Source organism: Gordionus sp. m RMFG-2023, chromosome 5 (genome assembly GCF_954871325.1).
Source record: "Gordionus sp. m RMFG-2023 chromosome 5, tfGorSpeb1-WG-v2, whole genome shotgun sequence".
NCBI classification, from domain to species: Eukaryota; Metazoa; Nematomorpha; class Gordioida; order Chordodea; family Parachordodidae; genus Gordionus; species Gordionus sp. m RMFG-2023.
Window position 1 is genome coordinate 17,827,886 of NC_088779.1, and position 18,124 is coordinate 17,846,009.

Genomic DNA, 18,124 nt, shown 5'->3' on the forward strand with positions numbered 1-18,124 from the left:
TATATGTATTAACTCTAAATCCACTATTACTGTGTCCTTTCTTACCTTCAATGATAATCCTAAACTTTTCTGCTTATAATTCAGTTAAAAATAAAATATAGGGAAATTACACTTGATAAAAATTTAATAAATAAAGTAACGAAATTTCGGAAAATAGACCTCTCTTTAATTATTATTTTTACATAGTTAAGCTCCCTTTAGGATTAGACGATTCTATTTTTCTAAATAGATTTAAAAAATATATCCGTAATATGCTTATGTTGTATAACTTGTATTTGCATAAAAATTACAGTTAAATTAAGAGCTTCCAATAACTCTCGTAACTTAAGCCTGGTCCACTTCTTTAGTTGGGTCAAAAGGCTTAAAGGTAATAATTTTATCTCTTACCTTTCTTTTAACTAGGGCTGTGCCGATATTAAATATCGGATCGGATCGGTCCTGATATTTGGCGTTTTTCAAAAATATCGGATCGGCCCGATACCTGTAAAAACCCGATCCGATCCGATCCTTTTACTAAAAATGCAATTCTTATAAAACTTTTGAGTAATGAAACTTTGAATTATTATTTTTTAATAAAAAAAAATTTTTTTAAATATTTTAAAAAAAAATAAATTTTTTCGAGTTTCTATTTTACATTAATAATATTTTATAAATAATTTTTTTTTAAACAATGCAAATGTTATTTATTTTTTTAAATAGATTTTACAAGTTTTTTTATAAAAATAGAAAGGAACACCCAAAGTTTTATTTATTTTTAATTTTTTAAAAAAATAACACCAATTTTATTATTTATACTTTAAATAAAAATTATTTTAAATATGGTTTCTGAATTATGGAAATATTTTGATAAAGATGAAGGTAATTTTGCAAAATGCGTCATCTGCTAATTTCACGGGGAGGAATACTGAAAAATTCGTTCAATACAACTAACATTAAGAAACATCTGAAGCGTTGCCATCAAAAGGAATTCGAAGAGCTATCACAAAAAGAACGAGAAATATTAGAAAAAACAAATCAAATTTTTTAAAAAAAGAGCCCTGAAAGTCAGCCAACAATATCAGCCATTCTTAATAAAACTAATATTTGGAAACATTCTGATCCTAAATCAATAATAATTTCTAAATTTATAGGGGAAATGATAGCGTGTGACCATCAGCCGATTTCTATCTTGGAGGATATAGGCTTTAAAAGGCTTTTACATCATTTATGTCCAAATTACAAAATTCCCAATAGAAAATATTTTTCGCAAGGAGTTATTCCGGATATATATGAAAAACTCTCCGAAAAAATTCGTAAAGAAATTTTGGTTGACGATTCTTTTTTATCCTTTACGGTAGATATATGGACTATAAATTCAGGTGGCGATTCTCACATCTCATTAACATGCCACTATATAAACCAAAATTTTCAACAAATTAATAGAGTTCTAAATGTTAAAACATTTAATGAGTCGCATACAGCAATAAATATTGCTCAAATTTTAGAAGAAATTATTAATTATTGGGGTATAAAGAAAAATAAAATACACCTAATCATTAGAGATAATGCACCCAATATAACTTTGGCCATGAAAAATGGGAAATTTCAAAGCGTTTCTTGTTTTGCACATAGTTTGCAATTGGTTGCACAGGCAGCAATTTTATCACAGAGATCTATTATTGACATGCTTGCCCGGGTTAGAAAAATAGTAGGACACTTTAAACATTCTTCTATTGCACAAAATTGTCTAAAAGAAATCCAAATTCGATTAAGTCTAGCCCAGCACAAATTAATCCAGGATGTGCCCACCCGTTGGGATTCTACCTATTATATGCTCGAAAGATTGATAGAACAAAAAAGGGCGGTACAGCTGTTCATTATCGATAATCCTAATTTGGGAAATCTCTCATTATATGAGTGGGAATTAGCAGAAAGGGTAATTGATGTTCTTGAACCAATTCAGAGAGTAACAAAAGAAATAAGTACGGAATCATGTTCAATTAGCAATGTTATACCCTTTGTTGAAATTCTGAAAAGTGAATTAACAATTAATGGGGACACAGATAGAGGTGTGCAGACTATGAAGAATACCACTAATAATCAATTAACAACTCGGTTTTTTTATATTTATGATGATGACAATTATGTTGTCCCAACATTACTTGATCCTCGATATAAGGATTTCTTTTTGCCAAAAAACATATCATACATAGAAAAGCTCAGGACTGCATGTGAGTCTTTTTTTAAAGGTGATGATAATGTTCAACTTCCAATTTCTAATAAAGATTCGCCAGGTTTTATATTTTTTAAAATAAATTTAGATTTTATTGTTAACTTAGGTAATGACAATGAGAAAAATGTTCCACATAACATTAAAAAATGCAAATTTAATTTAAGGGTTGCTTATAAATTGAAAATCAAAGAAAAACTAGTAATAAATGAAATCGATAGTAATGTAAATGATGACCTGCCATACCTAATAGAAATCAAGGAATATTTAAAAGAATCTTTATATATAGAAAGTATGACAATATATTATATTAATTTAAATATTGCTTGGTTGGGCTATGATTGACCCATTTGTTTGGGTGATTTTTCAAAATCAACAAAAGATTGGGTTTGTATGAAACCCACTATTTTATAAATGTTAATTTTATATTTGTGTTATTTATTTAGAAAACTCGAATAACATTGATGATATTAATATTATATCCCCAGTGAATCCACTTGAATATTGGAGAGTTAATGCTGTAAAATTTCCAACTTTATCAACACTTGCACGTAAATTTTTGGCTCCTCCAGCAACAAGTGTCCCATCTGAGTCTGCCTTCAGTACGGCAGGGGATATTGATAGTCCTCATCGTAGAAGCCTATTGCCTGAAAATCTAGAGGCTCTTATATTTATTAAAAAAAATCTAATATATTATAATTTTATATATTAAATATTACAATTTTATAAACCAACATAAAATGGATATATTATTATATATTTTTTTTAAAATTATTGTTGAAATAAAAAAATTAAATTATGCATAATTCTTTTATGCATAAAAAATATTGATTTATTAATTACATTTGGTTCAAAGAGGGGTGGTAAAAAATTAATATAAATATCGGATCGGTTTTGAACCAATATCGGAAAATATCGGATCGGATCGGTAAAAAATATGTGGATCGGCACAGCCCTACTTTTAACATTAAAAGCGCTTTAACAGCGTTAAAAAAATCGACCAGCTTTTATAATTCAATTCAATGTAAACTTATTTTATAACTATTTTGAGTTAGTATATAATAAATTATAGATAAATCATAGGATATGTAATTATGAAGCTTATAAAACCTTAAATTTTTTAGAATTTCAAATAATCGAATAATTAACAGCGTTAAAAAAATCAACCAGCTTTTATAATTCAATTTAATATAAACTTATTTTATAACTATTTTGAGTTAGTATATAAATTATAGATAAATCATAGGATATATAATTACGAAGCTCTTAATTTTTTTAGAATTTCTAATAATCGAATAATTTCCAATTTAATATAGATTTTATTCAATTTTTTTGTATATCCTTGTGCAAGTTATATTTCCGGCCTTCAAGGTCTAAAAATAAATTCTAGTTATAATAAGATTTCATAATTACCATATCCATTTCATCTCCGTGGAATTCTCGTAAGATAGAAGAATCTTTTCCACCTTCAGAAGATTTTTGATTATGAATTAACTTTTCACCATCGCGTGTTATAATTGACTGTATTAAAAATACATAATATAAATTAAAGCATCTGTTATTAGAAAAAATAATTTGCATAAGTTTTTATCCATCAATAAAATGCATATAAAAGTTAGGCCTCAAAAAGTGACCACATCATAATCAAGTTATAGTTGGTTCCCAACTATTTAAGTTAAGTTTTTGTTTTTTTTAAATCAATAATAATCATTTTAACCTTACATTTGGTACCATCTGCTCTGTCTTCTTCAAATTCTTGCCCCAATTTAAATTTAATTGTAGTGCTTTTAAATAACATATCCGTTTTGATCGTCCATTCATCGCCATTAACTTCAATTGTGGTGACTGGTTTAGCTGCATCCGCCATTTTTCGTGTTAACAATCCAACGCCTAATAATATATAAACGTTCAAACGAATCTTTTTATTCATTTTATAACCTAATTCTTGCATATACTCATCAAAGTTTTTGCTAGAAATTAATTGATATTTCCCAGTAATTCCGGCCATTTTTTATAGGAATAATTTTCTTATGAAACTTGAACCTATAATAATAAACTAATAAAATGATATGATTTAAAATTTGAATAAAATAATATGAAAAATAATTTTATTTACATAAGCAATTACTATTAAAAAATAATATTTTTATATTACCAAAAGTTAATAATAATAATAAAAAAAAATAAAATGCTGGCATTCTTAGCTATATGAAAAAGAGAATTGTAAAAAAAACGCGTGATAAAATATGTTTTAAAAACTCGGATATGCAAATTAAAAAAATTTTATTTCGAGGGAATTATTTCTCTAAATGAAGGATGAATTTGACACAATCATGTTTAATTAAATATTTGATTTAAATTTTTAAGTTATGAAATATAAAATATTTTCATTTTCGCTATGATCTTAAATCAAGATAATTCTAAGTTTAAACTAGTTCAACTTTTTATGCTAATCAAAGAAAAATATTTTTCTTAAATTTATTTATGTATAGATAGTTTTATGACAGATAAAAAGAATAAAAAAATTTCGAATGTTTATAATTAAAATAATCTTATTTTAAAAGGAATTACTTATAATATGTTCGAAATGTAGCGAAATATTTATGAGAAATCATATTCATTTTAGTTGTATTTTTTTTATTGAGAAATTAATAAGGTTTGAGATTTTAAAAAGTATAAAATTCCCTATATTATCAAAAAATATATAAGGGAATATTTTCATCTATATTGTATTTTATAAGCTTCATTTTAACTTTTTAAATTTATATTCAAAGGATTCATTCTAAATTTATTGTTTATTAATACATAGAAGACTACAGGGTAAAGAGAGACAGGGTAACAATGTTAACTAACATAAATAATTTTTAGCCATTGAATATAAAAACCTTAAAATTAGGGTGAAGATGTATTTATATAAATAGTTTCTTACCTATGTTCATGTTTGGCGATTTGATATATTTTGTCAAATAACCGTTTTTTACACTTAAATGATAAAAATCACTTTCTAGTATTTTTTGCTTTTAGCAAAATATATTTATCCTAATGATCTGAAATTTTGTGCACATATGTTTAGTTATAAAATAAAAGTTATTGGACGTTTGTAACTTTGCCAGAAGTCATATAATAACGATTTATATAATAAATCTCATCTTGGTGTAAAGCAGAAATGGGTAAAACGGTTAAAATGTTTTATCTGATTAAAACTATAAAAAAATGAATGTATAAATACTAACATCAACACCATATAAGAAAATATTTTTGAGCAAGAGAAACATTAATAAGTAGATTATCACCCCTTAAAAATATTGATCACTTTTTAGATATCACCTTTGTGAAAATTTTAGTTAGAATTACTTTTTTGGAAGGCTAATTTTAGATATCTTCATTTCTTGCTCATTTTAGATAGAATTATCTATTTATTGCTAGTGTTTAAAAAAATTTGAGTATGAGCCTCTTCATTTTGAAAAACTAGTAATGCAAGTGAAACAGGTTAAATAATATAAATTTTAGAGCTTATCTACACATAATCCACGACAATATATCCTGTTAAATTGAGAATGATGTTAACTATAAGGAAATTATATATACTGAAAGATATGTTCCGAAATTGTTAAAAACTAAAAAAAACACAGAAATAGTGTTAAATAAGGGAATTTCAAAACTATGGAAAATATGCAATGAATTATGATTGACTTAATCTAAAATAAAAATTACGTCCAATGATGACTTCTTATAAAATAAAAGTTTGGAATCAAGTGAAAGAACCAATAACTTATGAAAATAGAGCACTGACTTTGAAGATTTCATTAATAAAAATTTTGATTGGTTCATTGCAATCAGGAATTTCTCCCCCTTAAATTAATGACGATTTATTCACTCCTGTCCTATTTGCCCCCATTCCCCTTTCTACCAAATCAAAAATAGCAAAAAAATGGAAATCAAAATTAGCAAAAAAAAGGAAATTCAAATTAAACTACCTTCTACCCCCTCAAACCAATTACCCACCACACACGAACTCCCCTCACATACTCTCCTTTTCCATGTCACAGAGAATTTGAGTCATACCTACCCCTTCCGTGGTGGAAGTTTCGGATTGGAATAATAACAACCTTGCCGCTTCTGTCAGCGATTATTACAAAATATAACCATTTTATAATGTTAGGTAGTGTCAACAAATCTTATATTTATATTAGTTCACCAAATATGTATTTTCCCCTATAATTAATATATGGAAGGTGGTGATTTACTTATGTTTTGGATGAATATTTATGCATCTACCTAATTTAGTAGTCATAGCTTTGTGGGGAGCACAAATTCAATTAATATTAAGTTAACCCAAGCCATCGTATATAGAAGACTAGTCCTAGTCCACATCAAGTTTGTACCATATTTAATTAAGATAAATCAAACAATTTATGTTCAAATTGGACAAACACGTTATATTTTTTCTAAAAAATTTTTAATTCGGCTTACCTTTTTTTCTATTTTGTTTTTTATATTTCCGTATGTGCAAAGATTCACCCGCCGATACTACTTTTTTTGCCGATATAGATACCCTGATATTAATCTGATATCGATTCTTATATAAAAACAATTATCTAACATACACATCCATTACATGGTAATAGGTTAGAAGTGTCCTGAACAAAAACACCACGGACCAAAATATCCCCTGACAAAATGACATCAAATAAAAACAAAATACCCTCCAAAAAAAATACTAGACAAAAATACTAAAGTTTAAAAATTTTTTAAATTTTAAAAAGGGGGAAGCAAACCCCTCTCAAAACCCTATACCTACCAAGATAAGCAGCCAATAAGTTTCTTTTAGTTACAATTACAGTTCAAAGACCTGATCCTGAGATAGTGAACAGCGTTAGCGGTTAGCTTAGACCCATGCAACAAAGATATGGGATAATATTTATATTAGATGAGGAAAATTACTAGAGTTGTTAGAAGTTACTTACTAGTTACATTCACAAGTTATATTTCAAAAATAACTAGTTACATTATAAGTTACTTTATAAATCATTTATATAACGTATCATTTTGTTATTTAATATAAAAAAAATTACGATTTACAAATCTTAATTAATGGTATTTAAAAGAGAATATACAATTTATATAAAAATATAATTACACAAAAAAATCCAGAAAATAGAATATATTTACACCGATATAAAACCGTATATCAGGTCAATTCAGCGAAACATTTATCGCGAATGTCATTTATCGCTCAGGAATTTTATAACAAAGGAAATATCGAACCAATTCCGCGAATTTTTTCAGCGAAATTAGCTAAGACAATATCGCGAACCTTATCGCGAACCTTATCGCGAATTTACTTTTGTGAAATCTTAAACGCGAATACTTTAGAGCTAATACAATTTAGAGAATCTTTTATCACGAACCCGTTATAGAGGAACTTTTATCGCGAACCTTTTATTGCGAATTTTCTACCATGAATGTGTTTGCACGATGTCGTTATCGCGAGCGTATTACCGCGAAACAATAAATATAGAATATATTTATTTAAAGGAAAACAACATGTTTAATATTAATTTACCCACAAAAGTTCTTTAAATCATAAACGCGAAATGTTTTATGGATCTTTTGTTATTTATTGTATATTAAGCAGAGACCTGCAGAGGTACCATTTGCACGGCCCGGCCCGGTTTTAAATTTTTTAGGCCCGGCCCGGTCCGGATATTTAAAAAAAAATTTTTTAAGGCCCGGCCCGGATTTAAAAATTTAAGGCCCGGCCCGGATATTTTTTAAAAAAAAATTTCAAGCCCGGCTCGGAATTTAAAATTATATTCGACCTGGTTGGTATATACAAAAATTCACCTATGAGGTATTTTACCATATTTTTCAGCGAGTATTATCGCTTATTATTTAAAAAATACATGTAAAAAGCTAATATTTTGAGAATATTATATTGAATTTATAAAAATTATAAAACTGTTATTTATAAAAATGGATATTTTGAGCATATACTATATTTTATATTGCATTTATAAAAATAAAACTAATATTCATAAAAATGGTAATAATATTTGTCATATACTATATTTTATATTACATTTAAAAAAAATAAAACTAATATTTAATTTATAAAAATGGGAAATATTTTGAGAATATAATATATTGTATTTAATTTACTATTTAATTTATAAAATAAAAATAAATCGCTATTTAAAAAAATGCATGTATAATAAATAGTATTTTGAAAATATAATCTAATTGCACAATATTAATATAATTTATTTTATAATATAAATTTTTAACAAAAGAAGATAATTGTATTATATAATATTGTAAAAAAAAATAATGAAAAATGTTGGATTAAAAACTTTCATGACTCAAGGTAAATATAATAAATGCAATAAATATTTGACAGTTTGCAAAGTAAAAAACCAGCATGATTGACAAAACCCTATACTCAAGAAAGATATTAAAAATTCACAAATTATCATGAAGAAAGAGAAGCATATCTACCTTTTCAGGTTGAAGATTACTTCTTCTTTCTTCAAGAATTCTCCCAGTAGTGGAAAAATTCCGCTCACAGCTTGCACTTAAAGCAGGAATTGCCAATTTTGCTAAAATTGTAAATTCGCTTTGATGAGCCGCCCACCACTCTAACAAATTATCCACCTTAAATGTTTTATCTATTTTTTATGTAATTATAATATTCATCATCGGGTATTGACATATTACCAGAATTACCATCGCCCCATTTGTCATAAAACGATTCAGTTTATTTAACAACAGTCCTAATTTGACTGGTCGATGGTATTTCATTTACTTCCTGAGCCTCTTGTAATTTAATATAATCTTTTATATAGTTTTCCGTCATTTTGCGATCTGTCCCTGACTACATACGTAATTGGTTGAATTTGGGACAGAGAAAAAGAGAAATAAAATGATACTTGTGTAAAACAAATTTTTCAATTAAAAAATGCTTTATATTAAGTAAAATCAATTTTATTTCTCCTTTTCGCTTTGAAAGGTATTACAAACTTTAAGAAGTGATATTCCTTTATTTGATTGTTTTGGTAAAATATATTTTAAATATTTAGATATGAATTATAAAAACATATATTAATAATAGTTGAATATTGGGGCTTATTTAAGATATTCCTTTATTTGATTGTTTTGGTAAAATATGTTGTAAAAATTTAGATATGAATTATAAAAAAATATATTAATACTTTGAATAAATTTGCAGGAAATTAATAATTAGATCGATCTGTGGGTTGTTAGATAGTGTTAACCATCACCCAATATTATATTAATCATAACTAAAATATAATATAATCTTATAACTATTAACTCATAATGTAAAAATTTTTATAAAAAATATTTAGGCCCGGCCCGGCCCGGCCCGGGTTTAACAATCTTAGGCCCGGCCCGGATATATTTTAAAAAAAAATTTTTAGGCCCGGCCCGGATATGTTTAAAAAAAATTTTTTTAGGCCCGGTCCGGGTATATTTAAAAAATTTAAAATACGGCCCGGCCCTGCCCGGGCCGGGCCGGGTTTAGGGCCGGGCCGGGTTTAGGGCCGGGCCGGGTTTAGGGCCGGGCCGGGTTTAGGGCCGGGCCGGGTTTAGGGCCGGGCCGGGTTTAGGGCCGGGCCTGCAGGTCTCTGATATTAAGTAAGTATGTAATGTTTATCTGATGTGATAAAAAAAATAAATTAGCTAAAATTTTTCTGGTCTCTTCTCACTCATGGTTGTAAGTAACGAAGGGCCATTTTGGTACAGGTTTTGCCTACCCCACTAAATTTACCCTCTTCCCCCACATAAATTTTTAAAATATGTCATTAAAAGTAAATTTTAACAAATAATAAAGTATACTGAAAGCTAAAAAAAATTTAAATTTTATCCGAATTATTTTTATTAAATTTTTTGAGTTATTAAGGCATAAAGTAGTGATAAATTTAAAAAAAATCATCCTTATGCACTTAAAAATAAAAGAAATAGTAAAAATTTTTGAAATTCTGAGATTAAAACTTATTTTTGAGAATTCCGTAAAAAATACTTTATGTAGTTTTAATTCTGAGTAATTAAGGGAGGAAAATAATATATAATGTAGCACTAAGCATTGTAATTAAGCATTACATATTTACTCTAACTTCAGAACTAGTGGTTTTCAAAGTTTGGCAAACTTCATGCGCAAAGCCATCTTAATATTAGACTCAAAATCGAAATTTTTTGAACTAATATTTTATATCTAAGTAAACATAAAAGATTAAAAAAATCTTATAAAGATCGTAAATCATAAGATTCAAAATATTTTGAATTAGGGAAATCCCTTATTCACTTAGATGTGATTTATTTTTGAATCGCCATTTACAATTCGATAAAGACAGTCTAATAGCTTAAAACTATGTTGGTTAGTGTCTGGTAAAGTTGATTGATGAAGCACCACAGATATCAATTCCGCCAATAAGGATCAAGATTTAACTAATGAACTCAATGATTAATATATTAATAAAACCTAGCCTAGATTCCTTGTGTGCGATTCTTATAAAATAAGACATCGAGGAAGCAAGGGGCAGGATAACAAAATTTTTATTCTAATAATAAATTTTATAAACCAAAATTTATCATTATATAAATTTATTAAAATATTATTCAATTAAAATGATCATAAGAATAATTGTTTCTAAATAAAATTGTCCCTATTAGCAATTATCGCGATATTAACCTCATGATATTAAATTCGCTGCGATTTGGATGTCGTGATAATGACTTCGTTACAAAAAATTCGTGATATTTGTTTCTCGATATTAATGTGGATTCGCGATAAAGGTTTCGCTATAAAATCCATTCGCGCTAAACGACATTCGCGATAAAAGATTTGCGAAAAAGTGTTTCGCGATAAAAGTTTCCCAGAATAACATGGAGTCTATCATTTTAATATGCACTGATTATTTTTATAAAAATTTTGGCTTAATTAATTTTTATTTGTCTTTAATAAACTATTTTCAAAGTCTAAAGGATACGCCTGTTTCTCATTAAAAATAAGCCTCTCTAGAGTAATAAAATGTTCTATGGGAGCACTTAGTATGATTACAATATTATATTTAATAAGAAGTAATTATTTAATTTCTTTTTAATTAGTTCAGATGATGCCCCAGATTTATTTTGTAAATTCCACAATGGTCGACATCTTTACACGGCCATGTTATATGCTCTCTTATATATAATTATATAAAAAGATCTTATTGGCATCTAATGTTTATACTAAGTATAGTGAATTACAAGAGCATCATCATCCTGGGAAGGTAGTTAAAGTAATTTTAATTATTAGGTTAGTTTATTTAATTGATAATTCTATATAATATTTAGCTAAACAAAAATCTTGTTACATGTACATCTAACTAAAATAGTACATTTATTTAAGACATAATATGTGAAAAATTTATCATGGTGATGTATTCCTATAACTTGGTTGTGGATGATTTAGATGCTGAAATATATCTTTTTTTTGAAGGCAGAGGAGTAATGTTGTTAAACGGCACGTGGGCTGACTTTTAAAAACAATTCGATTAAGATTTAGCAAAAATAATATTATGCAAGCCTCGAGATTTGCCTAATAGAAGTCCAAACCAACACGAATTTGGAACATTTATAAAAACAAGAATTTGAAAGAAAAATAAGTAAAAGTTAATAATTTTTTTAAATAACGACTATAATTCAAAATTTTTAGAAAAAAGTAAAACCCTGGAATTAATTTTATAAAAATATAACCTAGCCAAAGGCATATAAAGCTTGACCTACCAATAAAATTACCCCTAGCAAAATCTAGGGTACGGCTATGATTCTATATCTGTCTGATTCATTTATCAATATTAACTAATGGCCAGTATATAGAATCAGATATTTTATAAAAATTCAAAATTATAATTAATTTAAAATTAATCTATTATGATATAACATAATTAAAATTAAATTAATTATTTGAAAACTGTTATATTTTATATATTTTAAAAGGTTATAATATTCAACGTTATTTGAATAACATATTTATCATTCAATAATATAACGTACTTATATTAAAAGGTCATTTAATTGAATACTTATAAAAGTTAAATTGAATAATTAGAGAATAGTACATATATACAAGAATTGATATTAAAAGACAATCATTAAATTGACCATATTTTTATGAAGTTTCTAGGTATAAAATTGGCGACTTAATAAAAAAAACGCGGTCGGTTAAGTTAAATAATAAATAGAATTGTATAATCTTTTTTTTTAAAAAAAATATATTTTTAGAAATTATGGGTGATATTTCAAAAATTATATTAATCTAATTTCGTAAAGAGGAAATTTCTTTAGATGATTATTTGGATTATATTAAATAAATATATTTTGAAAAAGAATATTCCTCAAACAGACGCAATTTTGAAAAAATTATTCATAGCATATGGATGAATAAATATAATAAGATATAAAAAAATTACTATTTCCAAGGAAAATTGATGATGGGCAGATTTATATAAAATTGCAAAACAACTTTTTAAAGATGAAAGAACTGTCTTGGCATCAAGAATTGATTTTATTAGGTTAATTCGCGGACCAACAGAATCAGTAATGAGTTATTTAAAAAAATATAAAGGAATTAGCCCTTAGATGGGAATTTGAAGATAATATAGAATTACGAATTCGTGATCAATTAATCGCTGGATTAAAGATGTTGCAACTAGATAAAGAACTACGTTTAAGATACCCAGACTAGAAGTCTGCATTGGGCGGGTTTTTGGACCAAAAGCCTGCCCACCCAATGTTTTAAAAATTTAAAAATATTTTTCAAAAAATTATATACCCGTCTAAGATTCCTTGGCCGGATGCCCGCCCATTAGTTTTAATTTTTTCACCCGCCTGGCCATTATTTATAAAAAAATTTTAATAAGCATGTAATAAAAAATATTTCAGCAATACACCTCTACAAAAATTTAATAAAAAAAATAATTAATTTAAATTATGGACAATTTATTTGATCAAATAGAATATTTATGAAAAAAATTTAAATATAAAATTGATATTTTATGTAATTATAAGCAAAAGTAATAATTAATCGACATTTTCTGGATTCAAACACGTTCTTCTTTGTTCTAAGAACATTCCAACAATGCTAAATCCTCATTCAGAAGAAGCACTAGTTGCAGGATTTGCCAATATTTTTCTTGCTAATCTTGATAGCTTTGGCAAATCTCTTTATTGTCGTTTCCACCAAAGTAGAATTTTGAAGTATATTCTCTTCCTCAAGTGGCTTTCAGTATTTTTTTTTTATCTAGATTGGAAAAAAAGTATTTCAGAAATACTTTAAATGACATAAAGCACACTTTAAAAATTTATGTTGGGGGGGGGAAGGGGGATTTACTTATTCTGGTAAAAAACCCAAAATGTTCCCTCCATACTTACAAGCATGAGTACCAGAAAGACTAATATATTTTCTATCACATCAGATGAAGGTTAATGCTTACTAAATAAACAATATGTAATAAAATATTCTTAAAACATTCGCGTTTTTAAAAAACTTTGATTGGTAAATTGATATTGAATATATCAATTTCACTTAAATAAATGAATTCGCAATTTTCGCGGTCATGCGCTCGCTATAATAATTTCGCGCAAATACATTCGAGGTAGAAAATTTTCTATAAAGGGTTCACGAAAGTATCGCTATAACGAGTTCGCGATCAAAGTCTCGCTAAAATGTATTCTCTCTAAAGTATTCGCGGTTTAGGTTTTGCGGAAATAAATTCGCGATATTGAGTACGCGATATTATCTTCGCTAAAATGTATTCGCTATAAAGTATTCGCTATAAAGTATTCGCGGTTTAGGTTTCGCGGAAATAAACTCGTTACGAGTTCGCGATCAAAGTTTCGCTAAAATGTATTCGTTATAAAGTATTCGCAGTTAAGGTTTCGCGGAAATAAATTCGAGAGTTCGCGATATTGTCTTCGCTATAAATGTTACGCGGAATTGGTTTCGCGATATTACATGCGCCATAAAATTCCTTCGCGATAAACGACATTCGCTATAAAAGTTTTGCGAAAAAGTGTTTCGCGATAAAAGTTTCTCTGAATTGACCTGATATGATAGAATAGTATATGTACAAGAATTGATAATAAAAGACAATAATTAAATTGACCATATATTTTATGAAGTTTCTTAAAGATATAAAAGTAATTAGTTATATTCAAAAAAATATAACTAGTTACAATTTTTAAAATATAACTATTTTTGCAAAAGCAACATCTTTATCAACACTAAAAAATATTAATTTTATTAGATACTAAACCCATTATACTCGATAAATCCAAAAGATGTTTAGGCTGCTGGCTTACGCAAGTAGCCAATGTATTTTAGTTTTTATAGAACTATGCGGGTCTGGCCAAGACCTGATATTGATCTCGTGTACAGCATTAGAGGTTGTCTAAGACTTGCGCAACAAAGATGAGGGTTAGTTGTGCACAGTAGCAATATAATAAAACGAATAATTCTAATCACTCATAACCAAGAGAATCACAAATAGTCAAATAATTTTATTTGAAAATAAAATAAAGTACATAATGATACTATATTGCCTTAGGATCCCAGTGCAAACCCTAACTCCAATGCTATAGAGTCATTTCTCATTGCCAAAACCTCACATCGTATCTCGCATATCCAAAGGTGCAGTAGCTTGGTAATGGATGGGGCTCGAGCCCCCTTAAAAATTTGAAGAGTCTTTCAAAATTTTGATTTTTTTAATGCCAAATGTAATTTTGATAATTTTAGTTGGTAATTTTGAATAATGTTATCTAAAATTTTGAAAATAAATAAAAACTGGTAATTTTGAATAATGTTATCTAAAATTTTGAAAATAAATAAAAACTGGTATTTTTGAATAATGTTATCTAAAAAAGGTAAATTTGAAAATAATTAAAAAAACAAAATTTGAGCCCCCATAAATTGTAAAGGCTAGTGACACCCTTGCAAAGGTGCAAGGCTTCAAATAGCAAACTTATTCAATGATAACATTTTTGCTTATTAAATTTCTATCATATTTCAGCACCTTACAAACACCTGACCCATTTAGTAAAGAATTACTTACGCAATATAAAGAGGCATCTGAAAATCTCTATCCTTAGATCGATGGCCCATATCCTTCAAAAACAGAAATAGCAACAAAAAGAAAAGCCACAAAGCCTTTAAAATGAGACTTATCTAACAAACTAGATAACTTGAATAGTTGATCTGTCATATTCTTGCTATCCCAAAGATAATCTGGCTTTTTATAACAATAATTCATACTTGATCCTGCCTTAAAAACACCAATGGTATTATATAGATACTGATAATCAAATTGAACCAGTATTTGCACTACGACCTTTATGGCGACAGATGTTAAAAAAGCAATACTATCTTTTAGAAGCGATTCTTCACCTAATTGAAATCTGTTTTATAATCCTTCAGGAGACACTCATAACAAATTTTTTTTTTACCTTTACTATATATTCTTTAATATTCCTTACTACAATTTAATGATTATATATTTTTCTTTTTTTTCTTTTATCCTTTGACCGAATGAATGGCCACCAATAATAATTTTACAACAACAATTTAAACTCACATACTCTACTATTTATTTTTTCTTTCTGGTTATTTTTTTTACCATCTCAACCCAATTTTTACTTTAGCTATATGCTTTTTTTTAAATCTCTTAACACCTTACTTAAATCTAATTCATAATTTTTACATTTTCATGTTTCTATATTAGAATATACTAGAATGTTTTCCACAGATAACCTTTTCCTTCTTCTTTTACACAAACTTTTTTTTTTAATTATTTCCAACAACCCTTTTATACTTTTAAAATAAGTAATAAACTTTTGGCATATCATCCTTACTTCTCCAGAATCTAATTTTATCTTAACTTTATTCTTTTTCCCACTATTTTTCCCTACTTCTATGATTTATTACCCTTTTCTCTCTCGTTCCTTTCGTTTGTCAAATTACCCTTTATCAATTTTTATTTTGATATTTACAATACGCTATATTTATGAAAATTAAATAAAGTCAAATTTACCCAGCACCAGCTGTCTCCTTAACTTATTTTTTTCAAAAAAAACTTTTCTTTCTTTCTCATATTTAAATTTGCTTCTTATAAAATAATTCAATTCAAACTTACCCCTCGTTATCTGTACCAAATAACTCTCCAATTAGTTTGAGAATTTCTAAGACAAACAACTATTAGTTAAAGAATTTCCAAAAAAATGTCCCTATTAATTTCAACAATTTTAACCACACGTATCACATAACCCTCAATTATTCCAAAAATTTTCAAACATTAAACCAAATAACTCTCGAATAGTTTACGAGATAAGAAAATACAGATACTCTCAATAAATTAGAAACACACCAGATAAATGTCCTAAAATGCCAACATTTCCCATTTCTTTAAACTTCATTTAAGATATAACTCCTGGAATATATTTTTCGGTGTAATTTTCTTATTGATCCCTTACATTACTCGACCCCCTCTCAACTTTTCTGCTTTTATCTTTCTTCGAAGCTGATCTCGGTGTGAATACCTTCTCTCCCGTCTGAAAGTTCTACTCTACTCAATTTGCTTACCATATTTTCTAAAATCAAACCGGACTTCCATTTTTTTTACTTCCAAATACTCTCACCCATATCGTCTGTCCTATGATAAATTCACGACGATCCCTGTTCGCCTTTCTCTCTGCACGGTTGGCCTAGGCAAATCCAACCAAATCCAAATTGTTCTTCCCACTTTTGTAATACGCTACTGCCACCCAAATCTTTCTGCCTGCAACTTTTGATTTCTCAACCATTTCTTGACCTAGGTTATCATCCGCTCCGCCTGCCCATTCGAACTCGGGAGACATGGTGGCGCTAAAACGTGCTTCGCTCTGGTTTCCGCAAAGACCCTGAACTGTCTATTGATAAAGGCTGGACCTCCGTCCGATACGATTGTTGAACCGACTCCGAACCTAGCCCATAGACTTTTCAATGTTTTTATCATCGCTTGAGTTATTAGGCCTCTAACTTCTTCATACTCTACCCACTTTATGTATCCACCACGAATATATATATCTTGTTTTTGAAATCAAAGATATCGATATGCACACGCTCCTACGGCTGAGTTGCTTTCAGTGAACGCTTTCCTTGTCTTTCAGAGGCATCGAGCCCAGGAATTACATCTGACAAATCCCTGGCTAATATTTTCAATGTCTTTATCCATTCCCGGCCACCATATATATTCACGTTCCCATTGCTTTATTCTCTCCATTCCTTGATGCCCAGCATAATCATTGCCATCACTGTTTCCCTTAACTTGATCGGTATGTGACTTCAACTTCTCGGCACTAAACATTCACCTATTATCGCCAACTCCTTTTCTATATATTTGAAAGTTTTATTATAATCTTGCCATGTCTTCAGTCCCTTTAAGCACGCTTTAATTTACCTCAATTCACGCCTTGAGGAAGCTCTTTTATTTCCTCTCACGTCACCGGCCCACCTCTGGATATCCCAGTCATCGTTCTGATCAGTACTTGCTCATTTTCTTTGTCCCATTCTACAGGTTCATTTCCTTCCAAATCCTCTCCAGCTCTGCATCTAGATAAAATATCCGGCAAATTATTTTTTTTCCCTAGTCGATATTTCACTTGTACATTAAAACTACCTACTAGAAATAACCATTGGACGATAGCATTAATTCCTTGTTGTCCTTTTTGAATAGTTGCACTAGCGGTGTAGTATAAATAATAAACCGTCGTCCAATCAGATACACTAGAATCCAAAAATAACGGCTAGATCTTCTTGCTCAATCACGGAATACCTGGTCTCTGCTACGCTAAGTATCATAGAGAGGTGTTAAAGATGTTTTG

General features: G+C 28.3%; 2 protein-coding genes across 2 annotated transcripts; one reads left to right on the plus strand and one right to left on the minus strand.

Annotated features, from left to right (window-relative positions):
- The first annotated feature begins 818 nt into the window (after positions 1 to 818).
- LOC135930223 (zinc finger BED domain-containing protein 4-like) lies at positions 819 to 2,921 on the plus strand. The gene is made up of 4 exons (XM_065467006.1): positions 819 to 858; positions 1,131 to 2,273; positions 2,319 to 2,501; positions 2,656 to 2,921. Exons 1-4 carry the CDS (start codon positions 819 to 821, stop codon positions 2,919 to 2,921), a joined length of 1,632 nt encoding a protein of 543 aa, XP_065323078.1.
- Positions 2,922 to 3,377: 456 nt separating this feature from the next.
- Positions 3,378 to 4,308, minus strand: LOC135929610 (fatty acid-binding protein, heart-like). The gene is made up of 4 exons (XM_065466274.1): positions 4,148 to 4,308; positions 3,927 to 4,099; positions 3,623 to 3,730; positions 3,378 to 3,582 (listed from the first exon to the last, which is right to left on the minus strand). Exons 1-4 carry the CDS (start codon positions 4,215 to 4,217, stop codon positions 3,529 to 3,531), a joined length of 405 nt encoding a protein of 134 aa, XP_065322346.1. The 5' UTR covers positions 4,218 to 4,308; the 3' UTR covers positions 3,378 to 3,528.
- Positions 4,309 to 18,124: the final 13,816 nt, after the last annotated feature.

Bases quoted from the DNA above. Each gene is read 5' to 3' on its own strand.
- LOC135930223 (XM_065467006.1), top strand. From the start codon at position 819: ATGGTTTCTGAATTATGGAAATATTTTGATAAAGATGAAG. The intron at 859-1,130 runs GTAATTTTGCAA...CTAAATTTATAG, and splicing joins ATATTTTGATAAAGATGAAG to GGGAAATGATAGCGTGTGAC. The intron at 2,274-2,318 runs GTTTTATATTTT...TTGTTAACTTAG, and splicing joins TTCTAATAAAGATTCGCCAG to GTAATGACAATGAGAAAAAT.
- LOC135929610 (XM_065466274.1), bottom strand. From the start codon at position 4,217: ATGGCCGGAATTACTGGGAAATATCAATTAATTTCTAGCAAAAACTTT. The intron at 3,731-3,926 runs GTTAAAATGATT...TTTTTAATACAG, and splicing joins CAGATGGTACCAAATGTAAG to TCAATTATAACACGCGATGG. The intron at 3,583-3,622 runs GTAATTATGAAA...ATTTATTTTTAG, and splicing joins ACGGAGATGAAATGGATATG to ACCTTGAAGGCCGGAAATAT.